Source organism: Chelon labrosus (assembly GCF_963514085.1).
Source record: "Chelon labrosus genome assembly, chromosome: 6".
Lineage (NCBI taxonomy): Eukaryota > Metazoa > Chordata > Actinopteri > Mugiliformes > Mugilidae > Chelon > Chelon labrosus.
The window spans coordinates 11,351,333-11,366,871 of record NC_140342.1 but is presented as its reverse complement, the minus strand read 5'-3'; the positions used below and the strand labels follow the sequence as shown (position 1 = coordinate 11,366,871).

General features: G+C 41.6%; 2 protein-coding genes across 3 annotated transcripts; one reads left to right on the top strand and one right to left on the bottom strand.

Annotated features, from left to right (window-relative positions):
* Positions 1–618: 618 nt before the first annotated feature.
* On the bottom strand, positions 619–12,038 carry sirt6 (sirtuin 6). Its single transcript, XM_084545863.1, has 8 exons — positions 11,790–12,038; positions 11,040–11,167; positions 6,982–7,164; positions 5,434–5,493; positions 4,060–4,155; positions 3,897–3,977; positions 2,293–2,416; positions 619–2,109 (listed from the first exon to the last, which is right to left on the bottom strand). The coding sequence occupies exons 1-8, from the start codon at positions 11,853–11,855 to the stop codon at positions 1,816–1,818; spliced, it is 1,032 nt and encodes a 343-aa protein (XP_084401989.1). The 5' UTR covers positions 11,856–12,038; the 3' UTR covers positions 619–1,815.
* Positions 12,039–12,952: 914 nt separating this feature from the next.
* On the top strand, positions 12,953–15,299 carry LOC311489967 (tubulin alpha-1C chain-like). Of its 2 annotated transcripts, none has more exons than XM_084547285.1 (4): positions 12,953–12,997; positions 13,354–13,576; positions 13,672–13,820; positions 14,019–15,299. In XM_084547285.1, the coding sequence occupies exons 1-4, from the start codon at positions 12,995–12,997 to the stop codon at positions 15,003–15,005; spliced, it is 1,362 nt and encodes a 453-aa protein (XP_084403411.1). In that variant the 5' UTR covers positions 12,953–12,994; the 3' UTR covers positions 15,006–15,299. The 2 variants fall into 2 exon arrangements, with proteins under 2 accessions (XP_084403411.1, XP_084403412.1); XM_084547286.1 differs by lacking the exon at positions 12,953–12,997 and having other exon boundaries at positions 13,432–13,576; positions 13,672–13,695; positions 13,731–13,820.
* Positions 15,300–15,539: the final 240 nt, after the last annotated feature.

The following is a 15,539-nucleotide window of genomic DNA, read 5'->3' as shown; positions in this document are numbered from 1 at the left end:
CAGTCCAATCAAACCCCCCTCCTCCAACCCCTCCTTCTTGGTGATGTTTCAGGGACTTAAAGTGTAAAAAACAAAAAAACAAAACATATATTAATGTTTTCATGTCTTTTTTATAAGTACGTTCAAATAATGATTTTGACAATATTGAATACAGTAGATATCCAAGCTTTCATACTTACTGCTTCATGTCAGAGTTTCATCTGTCAAAAGAAAGGGGCTCTGTTTTTTTAGATGATTTTTGTCTAATCTGGTCTTTCTATTGTTGAGGCTGATTTCTGATTTATTTGTTGAAGGGATTAGTTTCATCGTACTTCTAGGTGCTCTGTTTTTGCATTTCCTATGGAAACGCAAGTCTGTCTAATCAGGCCAGGCATCCTCAATAAACAGACTCTCTCCCTTCTAAGAAGCACGTCCGTGTTGACCAGGTTTTGAAATGATAGAGACGTCCATTGCAAATGTTTTCGTCTATTATATTTATATATTTTTCTATTTGCTACAACTGATACTTGAATCATGAATCCACATTAGGTCAATCTGGGTATCATCCAAACTGTCTATATTTTGAGTTTTGTATTTTCTCTCATCTTCGCCCTCTTCTCTCCCACTTGTGTTGCCTGAATAGTCTATCAGATGTTAGAAAATAATGAAGAAAGAGGCCAAGCACATTGCCAAGCACATTCTAGCTCACCAGCTCTATAAAGCAAACACAATTTAAGACAAATTGATATGTATATAGAGACGGTAATAGCGGTACTGAGGACTGTGTAATGACCCATTCAAATTCAGGAACGTATCAGTGATGCAGCTGTTGTGATTGTGAGGCTGCAACATCTGTTGCTTACATAAAGACAAAACGCCTTAATGGACTGAAACATATTTGTGCAGCAAGATGTTTGTCTCTGCAAGGCTCTATTGAAAACTTCTTTTTTTGGTATGTGAGTAGCATGGAAACAGTGGGCTCGTCTCTCCTCCTCCCACTGATGTCGGCCCTTTAATTGTTATAATGTTCATTCACGACTCATTCAACTCAAGCGTTTATACGGTGACTTCAGAGATATTAATAATATGTTATCCCAGAGGACAACACGTTTCTCAGTTTCCTTTTAACTACTGGTTCAACCAGGCCCCTGCTGACAGACATACATAGATATACTACCAGGAAGCAATTGTCTTTATTGCCAAAACATATATATACGTAAAAAAGAAGTGTCTTTTTCAGTGAGAGAACAATGATTTCTTTTTTTTCCTGAGATAAAAACATTTTTTCTAGAAACATACAGCATGACTGCGGTTCACTTATGGTCCAAACATATGGTATCACCTCAGATTACCCCCGGCGTGTGTAGCTACTACTCAGTCAGACTTGTAGATGCTCGCTTCATATTCCTTTTCATGATATATCGACCCGAGGAGCCTTTAAAGATCTGTAGAGATGAGATCTGGAGCGCATGTCTATAAATAAAGTTTTTAATAAAAAGGTGCACCTTATTAAAATCTTTATTTATAACATGCTCTAGATCCCCTCTCGTTGTCCTGTCTGTTAAAAACAAGTTCTCTAACTAAAGTAAACCTCCCAGTTTCACAAAGACAGCTCGCTATGACAGAAGGAACACTTACTTTACAGTCTATGTACTCATTTCTGATCAAATATCCACCTAATGGGAGGAGTCCAACTTATGAGTCAGTTCAGTCCGTTTAAAAACTCCTCTTCTCCATGAAACTGATCAATCTAATCAGCTGTAAGGTGTGTTTCTGGACGAGTTTGTGTTGTAAAATTGTAAAAAACAAACAAACAAACAAAAAAAGTATCTGAGGTTATTTCTGTTCATTTGTCCCCACTGGTAGCTCTGCTTTCTCCTTCTTTACTGCAACAGTTTCCTCCTTAACATCTGGTAGCTGTGTTGCTTCTCGTTTCCTCTCCTCTTTAACGAGCTCCTTCTTCACCTTCTTCTTTGGAGGTTTCATATCGGTGGCGGGCTCAGAGGTGACGTTGGAGCTCTCGCAGACTGTCGGCCCCTCCCATTTTGGGATGTCCAATCCGAGCAGCTCCATGAGCTGTTTCATGACCTCGTCCACGTAACCATGGATGCGCAGATGTGCATGCTTGTCCTGCGTGAAAGAAAATTACATCCAAAGGTGCAGAACATGTAAGATAGAGAAGAGAGCACAAGATATGATTCATGTTTTCGCCTTTTGATCTTGCCGCAGCTTTTACATAAACCATTCAATGCTTCCAGGATGAAACTCTGCACATATGTGTGTGTGTGGTGGTGACGCATGAATGAAACTCACATGTTTGGTTGGCTGCAGGTTGACAATAACTATTTTCCCTCCTTTGCGCTTTGTGAGGAGGGGGAGGTCTCCACTGGGTTTGATCTGCATGGACGTGCCCAGAGTCAGCGCCAGGTCTGCTCGCCTGCGTGCCAATAAAAGAGGATTAAATATGCATATGCAAAAGCAGTGACGTCTTTAAACATGCTCGCTGGTTATTTCTTGACAATCCTTGATTGATACATGATACGCGAAAAGGCAGAGCAGAGAGATTGCCTTTATGAGTGGAACTGGGTCCATGGTTTTGGCTATGAGAGGGATTTAAATGCAGCTTTACCACAGAGACACTAGGCACTAACATGCGTCTCAAGTTTGTTAACTACCGGCATTCAAATGCTTCTCCACATGAGTCTTGAATGATCGCTTGTAATCAGATCTCACTGCCTCACTCTACATTATATGCAAATAAACACGTCCATCATTTGTTTTCAACAACTGCATGAGTGTAAACAAGAGTGAGGCAGCAATGCACTTCCTGTACATTTTAAAATATAACATTACCCATAAGAAAAAAAAAGAAATCCACTTGTGACTGGATCACCCAAATTCAAGTTAATGCCAGGTGTGGCATTAACTAGGAGAGTAGTTAAAGGGGAACAACCGTTTTTTACAACCTGGACCTTATTTCTGGCATATAATATGATCGTTTACTCACCCATGTAACTTTGGTGTCATTTGGAGTCCTTCGAAAGATATTTAGCTCCAGCGGAGCGACATGTATATCCATATAGTGGGAGTGACTGGGGCACCGAAACACAGCCTCTAAATAACACATTATCTGCCGCGAAACTCCAATATTTTGTTATGATACGCTAGTGCTATTCCCCATCGAGTCCGGAGTGACCTGTTATCATCATCCGGGGTCTGTAGATTGACCTACAGACCTCTGACCTGGATGATGTCATCTCTGAGCGCCATAAGTTATATGGGTGAGTAAACGACCGTATTTTATGCCAGAAATAAGGTCCAGGTTGTAAAAAAAGGATAGTTCCCCTTTAAATATTAAGCATATGTTGCCTGATGACATATCATGTACAACATTAGAGATCTTGAAGCAGTTCTATAACTAGAAATCAAACCTTCACTGCAACTATAAAAGCAACTTTGATCAATGCTCAGTTCAGTTGTCAGGGCTCCAAATTTTCTTTTCACAATTCAAATGGAAAATATGAATCCATAAAAGAAACACGTGCATCTTGGTCTTTTGTAAGGACACGATAAGAGCTTTTACAGCTGAAGGATGGAACGGAAATAAACGGAGGAGGAAAGTGGAAGATGAACCCTAAAAGGGTTTTCAAATAAGGTCCTCTTCACATGTCAGAACACACTGACAACAAAACCACAGAGAGCTAAAGCAAACTGATCCGACACATTACTTTGCAGTTTTCAGTTCACAGGACAGGACATGTCTGAACAGTACTTCTTAGCATAAGATGAAACAGGGACGTGAGAGAAAAACAAGATAGGAAAGGGCACAGAGTGTTGCTTGGCTATCAGGGCAGATGATGAAACAAAGAACAGTTAAAGGGGCACATGGGGTACAAACTACTGCATGTCTGTCTTACCTGCTTGCATCATCTGCTTTGTTCAGGTCTCTGTCAGGAAGGGCATCTTCCCAATCCAGTATAGTGCTGATCAGCTTTCCTCTTGTGTACAAAAATACACAGATGAATCAATGACAATATACTGTCTGTAATGTCAAAATGCACCAGCCCACACATGTGTTACCTGCAGGCTCTGAGTCCTCTGGATCGCACCACATCGCAGTAACGCCCTGTCGGTTTCAACCCCATCACGCCGATCACCTTTTCTCTGACATACTGCCTGAAAAAAAACATGTATGAAGTAGGTGGGCTGATGGAGACTTCAGACCTTAGCCTGAACCTTTTGTCTGCTCTATAAAAACACCATATTGCCATATTTCTCATTTATTTTTTACACTCATTGGAGAGAATGCAATCTTCTCCAATTTCAGGTATTTCATCACCTCATTCATTAAGTTTTGAGTGTGTCGGTGCAGTTTTCCGTGTCCAGTTGAGTAAGATTTATCTTTGTGCTGAGATTAACCAATATTCTGCTCTACAGATCTTAATTACTATTTTAGTCTATGCTATTTTTTTAAGTGATAACAATATTTGGCATCCTCTCACAGCTCCAAAACGTATTGTATGTCCCAGTGATGCTGGTGCAAGCAATGATGCAACATGAAGGATCTGTAACGGGAAAGATTTTGCTGAGCCTCTGTTTGCTCGTTTCCAGTTCAGACGGTACCTTGAACTGTAAAAGGCTGCATCTCGCACAGACTGAAGGGCTCTGAATCTGTTTTGATGCTGTCTGCAACTTCTAGATCATCCTGCTAAGCAGATTTCAAGTTTTCCATAGTTGCTGGGGATGTAAACTGACTCAGTCGGACATTTATTTTAGATGCATTTCCTTTGCTATATGGGTCTTGCAGATATATACTGATGGGTCTTCTTTTTCTTCGTCACGTCACTGTATCTCACAGGTAATCTACTGGTTGAGACTGTGCAGGTCACTGAGGTGGAGTGTCACTGTCTGGTGTCTGGAAACAATCTAAGATCGTGACCATGCATTAACATGACATCTAATTTGCAGCAAATATGTTTTTCGAATGTTTTTCTGCGGCTGCTGCAGAGCGTCAGAGTCAGGGGTCAACAACTGTGTGTTCAGCCCTTCTGAGCCGTGTACAAGTGGTCTTCTTATGAATATTAACAAGTCTGTTCTCCTATGATCTTTCTCATTGATGAGGTGTTTCGGTCACAGATTTGCCACCGTCACAGCGGCGGTTTCGGCTCAACATATTACCCTCTGTGACCTGCAGCATCTGTGTATGTCCCAGGAGTGAGGTGATAGGGAGACCTCACTGCTGGTAAACGCGAGGCGCAGACAAAGCCGTGAGATACAATGCCCCGCTAATGAGAGGTGAGCAGTAACGATCCTCTTCTCTGCATGCTTTATGTATTATGTAGCAGCTTCACGAGTGGCTGTTTGTATTACCAAACACGTGCACCTGTTAAAATGAGAAATTCAGTGACAGACAGCAGCTTGTCGAGACGATAATGACGTGGGAGGCGCACATACCTGCCACACTTCTCGCACTCCTCCACAAACATGTTCCCGTGAAGCTCGGATAACATATCCCTAATAAAGGAAGAGAGAGAGATGACATTGACTTAAATCCTTTTCTAAACATTTAAAGCGAATGTGAGGACTCCTCTTGCAACTGAGATTCGCCCGGCACATGTGCAGGTTAGTTCCAACCGGGTTACTTTACCGTCTCATCTGCCATCTGAGTGATTTCCTCAGAGAACTACAGCTGTCTGGCCTCATTTAAAAGGAGCAGGAAGAACTAAAACGTGGCTGGCAGGGAGAGCGGATCTTCCAATAAAGTCTGGACGTTTGTGCTGAATTAAAAATTGGACTCTTGGCCTTGGGTTAGTAGTCCAACACGGCTGAATGATCCAGAGTCAGACCAAACATTTCCCACCGCGCTGAGCATAGTTTCAAGTTGTTTGAGCAGCGTTTATCACAAAGCAGCAGCTTTAAATTTCAAACAACGAATCACAACACAACACGTAGGGATGAAACAACGTGGTTATCTCAGTGCAATGCTTCTAGTAAGTGCATAAAATATTAAAACTGAATGAGCTTTTTTTTCCTGAACAAGTTAAGCCTAAAGGGTTTAGTCAGCCGCTTAAATCCAATACACTTCTTGTCATATTCAGCGCACATTGCCTCGAGGTCTGCCAGTTCGCCTTTTCTGCGCGCGCTGTGAAATGTTTGCACACAGCCCTGCCTGGGTAAAAATCAAAGTGCCCCTGAGAGATAAAAAACCACACTATTTCAGCCAAGCTACAACAAGGGACGTTCATGCTGCTGCACAGCACACGGGAAGAGTACATGGGGGGGAATAGGGCAATGTGAACAAGGGAGAAATTCATTAGAAGAAGGAAAGTTAATTTGGCTAGAGGATGAAGAGATGACTGAGAAACAGCCCAAGAGGAAAAGATCAGATGAATATAAATCATCCTTCTAACTGTGGAGAGACCAGCGAGAGATCAACAGTCTAAAGATGGATGAAGAGGTTGCTCTATTTTTGCTTCATAGGTGTGTCACAGTAGTTTTCCTGACATGCTACTGTTGCACAGTTAGCTCTACCAGCCAAGAGAGTTGTCGAGTACTGCTGTCTGGAGTATGTGTGCAGTCTCAAGGGAAACCGCCTCAAGCTTTTTGCACATCGGCTTTGCTGCAAAAGTAAAAAAAAAAAAAACACCAACTAGCTACGGCTAGTTATATTACTCGCTGTGTTGTTGTTCACTCTAGCACATCCACGAATTTGTGGGGCAGAGCTTCTGATGGAGAAGTGAAGGGAGGGAAGTGTTTGTTTGGCTGCCAACATTGTGTCTGAGGAATGACTGACTCCACATTTAAACTGAACTCGTCTCACACCCCCTTGTCAAGTCATTCACCCTCCTCCTCTTCACTCACTCGAAATGCATTTTAGATAACTGTAAGACAGTTAAAATGCAATATATATTTGCATATGAAAAACACTGTTGTCTGTGTATGTTTGTCTTTAAAGGCACAATACATATAATTTAAATACTGCCACAAGCAGGGCTGCGTTACCTGGGGAAGCCCGATCGAACGTGCAGGCCGTCCACGTTCTGGCTGATGAGATACTTGAGGTACCCGGCCCTCTGCAGTCCCAGGAGGGCCATGTGAGTTAGGCTGGGGCGGGCATCTTCAAACGTGGTATCGAAATGGGGTGACTCGCCCTTTTGTTCCAACGTCCACACCCCCTTTGGACCCCTGAAAGAGAATGCGGCGGTGAACAGATGGTGTATTGGTTTGACCGGAAAGATTGCCACGCAGTAGGTGGACTGAAGGCGTCACAGGTCTGCATGTGGTGCGTGGGTTAGCAGTCGTGGTTGAGTTGTCCCAAACTGACAACAAGCTGTCGATTTCTAAAAGAAAGTGAAGCTCACCACAGCTCACCCCTTGCCTATCGGTTTGTTAAATATAATTTATTGAAATAAATGTTTCTTTTCTTTGTTATTGTCGTCATGTTTTCACTGTGTTGCAGCCCTCGAACTGGGCTGTAACTAACAGTATGAAACATTTGCTCTGTTTGTGCCGCTTCCATCAACCAGTCAGTTTCAGGGGTCCACATGGGACTGACGAACACAACGGTGCCGTCGCTTCTGGAGCCGTTCAACACACTGACAGTTGTCAAATTATAGTGAGGACACACGACTTATCTTTATGCATCAGAGGAGTGAACCCATCCTGTGAATCCTCAAACACAGCCACAGTGGTGTCATATCTCACCTTCAGTTCACATCTACTGCTCCATCTTTCAGCGTGGTAAGGATTTATTGACTGTTCAGCAAAGACCAGTTCACCGACTTACCAGCCCCGAGGGACTGCTGTGCACCTGACATGTTACACACCTATCAACATCAGAGAGATGCTGCAGGACATGAAAACCACAAAGATGAAATATTTGTGTGTGCACGTGTTGTCAGTAATGTTAATCTGAGGACTTTCTTCTGATGTGATGCACATGTGCGTATGTGGAGTAGCACTGGGCATATAAATTTGCATTATTGGATCTGATGAGTACGACTTTGAATTAATGATGGACAGCCCAAGGTCAACTCTACATATCTATTATTCACCAGACGAAATTCTGCCTTATGCCTTAGGAGCTCTATTAAATAAAATCAAGAGCTTTTCATTTTCATTGCTTAGGATTTAGAAGCACGCGTTGGAAGATTAACAAACTGAACCCTAACAACAGAAAAACACAGTTTATATAAGTGTGTTGTTATTGTAACAAGCAAACTCCACCATCGTCTGCTCAAACTGTGGTACTACAAGAAAATAATCATTACGTCGACTGAAGCAACCAACAACAACAGTGATCAGCTGCGGTTCACAGACTGTACAGTAACTTTTACGTCATCAGAGCCACTGCGTCATATTATCAATTCAGATATCTAATTCAGCTGCAGAATAAAAATTCATGAAGCAATAAAAAATTCCAATGTGATGCAGTTAGAATAAGAATCATTCATATTAGCTGATTTATAATGCTCCTGCTTAACCAGCTCAAGACTTTTACAAGCTCTGGCTCCAGTCCTTGATGGTGCTGTGATTGTTATTGCTGTAATTTACTTTGATTTCTCTGTGTCCATAATATTTATTCTGTTAATTTTTGATAAAAAGCTTGGGTTTGCTTTTAATTCAACAGAAAAGGAACGTACCAAAATCACTAGGATTAGATGCTCCTGTTTAAAAGAAGAGATGCCAACAGAAAAATATATAATATATATAGGAATAGGAATATAATATTCCACGTCAAGCCGAGCTAAATGCAGCACATTGTTCTGAACACGCTTTTTTTGGAGGGTTCTTTAATTATCCAGTAGTACAAGTCAAATCAGTCTAATGCTCTATGACGAACAAAACAGAAATTGAATCCCTAAAGATGAAGAACAAGGAAACACTAGAATGGCAGATTAGAGTTTAAGGCAGGTAGACATTACTTTATTATTAATCTTCATCTTTTCAACATAGCTAATAACTTAATGCTGAGTCCTTCTGAGTTTATTGAGAAAAGTAATGAGTCAATTTTACATGTCAACTACTGCCAACAGACTTTTATTCAAGCTTTGAACTGAATGTGTTTTAGCCAGCTGGATGGGGTCTAGTCTCTGCTCTGCGCTGTCACTGACCACCTAAATATAATGACTTTTCTGAGTTTTCCTGTCTTAGCGCTGAGCAGTTAACATCAGAATTTATTCCTCCAGTGGAAACATTCTGGATATTATTGCTCCTTTTAAACTCAAGCCGACCAAACCAAAGACTGAACCATGGCTGAATCACACTACCTGACCTGTCAGACGAGAGTGCAGGAGAGACTTGGATAAAAGAGAAGCTGCAGGTGTTCTCTGACATTTTAGAGGAAATTCTGCACGAATACCAGAAAACTGTCAAGGCTGAAAAGACAAATTTCTTCTCTGATATAATTCTTAAGAATTCTCATGAACCTCATGTTCCTCATGTTCCTTTTAACACTATCAATGCTGTTATTAATACTATTATTGAAGTCATTGGACCCAGCATTCAGGCTATTGTGATAAGCAGTCTTTTTCTAACATCTAGGGGTATTCCAGTCTGGTTTTAAGGCTCTTCAAAGCACTGAAACTGCTCTATTAAAACGTTTTAATGATCTTTTATTAGTCACCAAGTAACGTGGTTTTAGGTCTCACAACTGCTTTTGACACTGTAGACCACAGGATCCTTTGAACTCGCTTGGAGTCCTGTATGGGAATTAAAGGTACAGCTCTGGAGTGGTTCAGGTCCTACTTGTCCGACAGGAGTTTCTCTTTCAGCCATGGTAACGCTGTTTCTTCCCCTACACCTCTCCCTTGTGGAGCACTCCAGGGATCTATTTTCAGGCCGATTTTATTTTCTCTATACCTGCTCCCCTTAGGCCACATTCTTAGGAAGTACGGCATCTCATTCCTTTTTTATGCAGACGATACACAAATTCACCTGCTGTTGAAATGGAACATTTCTAACTCCCTAAACCCACTTCTGGACTGCCTCAAGGACATTAAAGATTGGAAGGCCCTACATTTTTTAAATTTCAGAGAAAGTAAAACTGAAGTCATGATGTTTGGACCTAGCGGTGCCTGCGAGGCTCCTCATATGGACCCAACATCTCTCCTCCTGTATGTGAAACCCTCTGTTAAAAACCTGGGTGTGATTTTAAATTTAAACCTCTATATGGGTGTTATCCAGGCCTCTCTGTGATGCATGCAGTCGGTGCAGAATGCTGCAGCTCATCTTTTAACAAGAACACGCAAATGAGAACATAACTCTCTCATCCTGGCCTCCCTTCACTAGATCTCAGTACGTTTTAGGATTGATTTTAAGATTTTAGTGTTTTCTTATGAGTCACTAAAAGGTCTGGCTCCTACATATCTCACTGATCTCCTACAACCACATGTCCCATCAAAGTCATTCAGGTCTGGTAGGCCCTAGAACAAAGCTGAAGCACAGGGGAGATTATTCTTTCTCAGTTTCAGCCTCCAAAATCTGGAACAGTTTACCTTTGGATGTAAGGCAGGCACAGACACTGGCTGTCTTTAAATCCCTTCTCGAAACTCATTTTCATTCTTTGGCATTTGATTCAGTTTGAGAGCTGTTCCTTTTATTGTGACATGTTCTTGTGTTTTAATGTAGTACTTGTATTTCTTTTTACCTCTTCATTGTCTTTGTTTTTGTGTTGACTGTCTGTTTTTTTTAATATATTGTGACATGCTTGACTACTCCATTCAGCATTTTGATCAGCATTCCTCATTTTTAAATGTGCTTTATAAAAAATTGACACTGACATTTCTCTAAGTAGTTTCTGGTGGATACCCAGGTCTGCTTTGCATCATTGTCCTGTTGAAGAAGCAAGGCTCTTTTTAAGCTGTGCTTTCTTGATTGTCTGCATGACATTCACATTCAGATTTTGCTGATATTTAGTGGGATCCATTCTTCTTTCTACCTGCGCAATGTATCCTGTGTCACCGGCTAACACACAAGCGGTAACATTGGTGAACAACTGACCTCTATATTCCGTAAAGATATTTGAGAGGAGAAACTTAGTACTTAGGTTTGTGCCTCACCTGAAGTCGGGGATGCCTGCTGAAGTGCTGATTCCAGCTCCAGTGTGAACAACCAAGTATTGAGACTCTTTAATCAACTGAGCGAGAGTCTCTGCCTTCGCCTTCAGCTCCTCAGGACCATTGAACGTCTGCCACAGAACAGAGCAAGTTCAGAAACTGGCCAAGACTGGCACAATCAAACGATGATCAATTTCAGTGTTTGACTCCATAGGCAACATAGGATAGGTTAGGAACTGCTAAGAGCTGTGACACATACTTTCAAAAAATATATAAAATGTGTGTGTGCTTTCAAAATCCATCTACTACATCAACCCACGAAGTATAGAGCTGTAACAGAGTATACCAACAGGGGTGAAGAATAAACTACTGGCAGCTGATCACGCTGCTGTTGTGTACAAAGGATAATTAGGGTTACAATAAAAATATTGTTTAGATAACAACTCTGAAGTTCACCTCAGACCCAATATTAAAGTATTGCCCGTTTAATGGTTAATAACAATGTATAAATCATACAAGCTATTCTCCTTACAGAGTATTATTGTCAACAATACACGTACAGTGCAAGAATACCCTCTCTAGTGCTAGCAAACTACTACTTCAATTACATTTTATATATTGTTACTTATAAATCATTATAATAGTTTGTTTACTATGAGCTCTGAAGACTGAGAAGGTAAAAACCTTCGTGGCTAACCTGCTAGCTAGCTGTTTAGAAAGCTTAGTAGCAAGATCCTGGTCGCTATCATTTACCTCGGGAAGACCGCAAACACCTTTGTCTGCGTATGGTGAGAGCCCAGCGGCATAATTCACAGACATTGTTGTTGTTATGAATGTATCTTTATTTTTTTAATAGGAAACTATCCGTGTTTTGTCTGGCGGTGTAATTTTCCCAAGCGAGTTTTAACTGCATTGTTTAGATTACGTCATCACCGAGCGACTGCAAATGTTGCATTCAAAAACACTGGGAAATTAAATAAATGTCCGGTTTTCAGGTGGATAAGGAGCAACCGATGAAAGTCAAATGTTTCCAGGAAACTGTTAAATTTATTTTAAAATACCTAAATCTTTATCTAAATCCAACTAATAACTCAAATTTTGCCCTTAGACTTCTAATAATTATGGTGTGACATGTGTCTACAGTTTTGAGAGAAAAAGCACAAAAGATTTAGAGCTATAAAAGTAGGCCAACAGTAAGAATACAATCATTATTACTGGCCTCGAGATTTAATACTCACTCATATATTTTAGTTTTGGAAAATTTTCAGTAAGATGGGAGACAGCACATGGAGGAGATCACATGAACTCATAAAGAAGAATCATATAAACTTGATCTGTGATCTGAAATCACAGCCAGACTCTTACTTGTCTTACTGCCATATATTGTTATATCCTTTATATGCTGTATATGCATTTTATATTGTCGCATATTTTCTGTGTATTTTACATACTCGTATTTGTTTTGCTTTTTTAAACCTTTATTATTGACGTGTGATTCCTCCTGCCGGTATAATAATGATAGTGGATACCAAATTTCCCATAGGATTAATAAAGAAGAAACTACTAGATATGTAGAAACTTTTTATATGGATGTGGTAACTTTGTTTTTTATTTGGGTAGTCATAATGATCTGTTCACCTACTTAGATACTGGCCTTTAAACTGAAATTGCGCTTTTCTTTATTATTGGTTGGTTGAATTGGAGCCTTATAATAATACGGATTTATCCAAAATGTTTGTTTTGAATATCTGAATCTATGCGGAAGACGACTGTTAGTATTCAACCAATAAGAGAACAGCTCGTGGGACTCCCAGCCAATCAGATACAGCTGCGTTAATGTGGGTATATAAAGCCCCGCCGGGACTCAGCTGTACGGGATTAGTTTAAATGTGTTTCGCGGGGGAAACAGATTTGTTTGATCGTCCTTTTCAACACCTGTGCACTTCGTGTCAGGAAACATGGTGAGTTCAGCAGTTTTAAAGCCTGCTGCCTGCACCAATTAATTGTAAGTTTAAGGTGAAATCTATTAATAATCTTAAGTGGCTGGTTGTAGTGCTGTAACAATTTTTTTTTTTTTTTTTTTTAGCTTTAATAGTAACGAGTAACTTAAGTTATTAGTGTTTTAATACGAAAAGTAGAACTTATCAATTACTTGCTATAGTTTCCAGCCCATTGCCAAGCAGGGAAAATATTACCAATGGCTGGCTTAGTTGTGTTCATGTTCAAATTTGAAAATAATTTTTATGAAGTGAAACATGACTGTTTGGTAGTTCATAAAAACACTCAGCTAATTTAACTACATCATGTTTTCCTCCAGCGTGAGTGTATCTCGGTGCACGTTGGGCAGGCTGGGGTCCAGATAGGTAATGCCTGCTGGGAGCTGTACTGCCTTGAACATGGGATCCAGCCCGACGGACGGATGCCCAGCGACAAGACAGTTGGAGGAGGAGACAGTTCATTCAACACCTTCTTCAGTGAGACTGGAGCTGGAAAACATGTCCCCAGAGCTGTTTTTGTGGACCTGGAGCCTTCTGTCATCCGTAAATAACCCCCTCGCTTACAAAGACGACATGAGCTGCTTCTCGATTCCAGCTGATCAAACCTCAGGTTATCTAATTGAATCCGTCTCCTTTAGATGAGGTGCGCACTGGAACCTACCGCCAGCTCTTCCACCCCGAGCAGCTGATCAGTGGCAAAGAGGACGCTGCTAACAACTACGCCCGTGGACACTACACCGTCGGGAAAGAGATCATTGACCTGGTTCTGGACAGGATCCGCAAACTGGTGGGTTAGTTCAGAGCAGTGAAAGTCAAATTTATTATCTTGAAATGACATGCTGCATACTGCCAGTGACTAGTCGGTGTTTTGCCTGGGATCTTGGCACAAGGGATTGTAACATCCTGAGTATTAACAAATGCAAATCAACAAATTAAATGACATGCATGTCATATCTGGTTGTTATCTGTTCCCTTCTGTCCTCAGGCTGACCAGTGCACCGGCCTTCAGGGTTTCCTGATTTTCCACAGCTTCGGTGGTGGCACCGGCTCTGGTTTCACCTCCCTGTTGATGGAGCGTCTGTCCGTTGACTATGGCAAGAAGTCAAAGCTGGAGTTCTCGATCTACCCAGCCCCCCAGGTGTCCACTGCTGTGGTTGAGCCCTACAACTCTATCCTGTCCACCCATACTACCCTGGAGCACTCGGACTGTGCCTTCATGGTGGACAACGAGGCCATCTACGATATCTGCCGCAGGAACCTCGACATTGCACGTCCTACCTACATCAGCCTGAACAGGTTGATCAGTCAGATTGTGTCCTCCATCACTGCTTCCCTTCGTTTTGATGGTGCTCTAAATGTTGACCTGACGGAGTTCCAGACCAACTTGGTGCCATATCCCCGTATCCACTTTCCTCTAGCCACCTATGCCCCCGTCATCTCTGCTGAGAAGGCTTACCATGAGCAGCTCTCAGTCGCTGAGATCACAAACGCCTGCTTTGAGCCAGCCAATCAATTGGTGAAATGTGACCCTCGTCACGGCAAGTACATGGCTTGCTGCCTTTTGTACCGTGGAGATGTGGTGCCCAAAGACGTCAATGCTGCCATTGCTACAATCAAAACTAAGCGCAGCATCCAGTTTGTGGACTGGTGCCCCACTGGATTCAAGGTTGGCATCAACTACCAGCCACCCACTGTGGTTCCTGGTGGAGACCTGGCTAAGGTCCAGAGGGCTGTGTGCATGCTGAGCAACACCACTGCTATTGCGGAGGCCTGGGCTCGGCTTGACCACAAGTTTGATCTGATGTATGCTAAACGCGCCTTTGTTCATTGGTATGTGGGTGAGGGTATGGAGGAGGGTGAGTTCTCAGAGGCCAGGGAGGACATGGCAGCCCTGGAGAAGGATTATGAGGAGGTTGGCCTTGACTCTGCAGCAGGTGAAGAAGAAGAGGAGGAGGAGGAAGGAGAGGAGTAGACGTGACATGAATTATCCAAAAAAAAAAGCAGCTTCTAATCACAACCATGTAGCACTTTGAAAACTGACATTTGTGGGCTGTAAGTAAATTGCATCTAAAAATCAAATTGTGTTTTCATTCATACGGTACCATGAACACAGAGTGAACCTACTGCTTCATCACTGTAAGGTGTTTGAAATAAGAGCAGTTATTTTGATTTGTTGCTGAAAACAAACTACACCCCATCCTAAAGCAATTGTTTCAACCCTGTAAATGCATAAAATATATAAACCAAAGATGGTACGCAGCTTAAAAATCAATATTCCAAGGTTAAAATATACACTGATCAGCCATAACATTATGACCACATTCCTAATATTGTGTAGGTCTCCGTTGTTCCTCCAAAACAGTTCTGATTTAGAGAATGGACATGGGCCTTCTGATGGTGTCTGTTTTTTTTTTTTTGTTTTTTGTTTTGTTTGAGTTGTTCCTAAACTGTTTTTGTCTTTGTCAGGCTGCATCCTCCTGGGGATGGCTGCAAATCTAGTACAAAT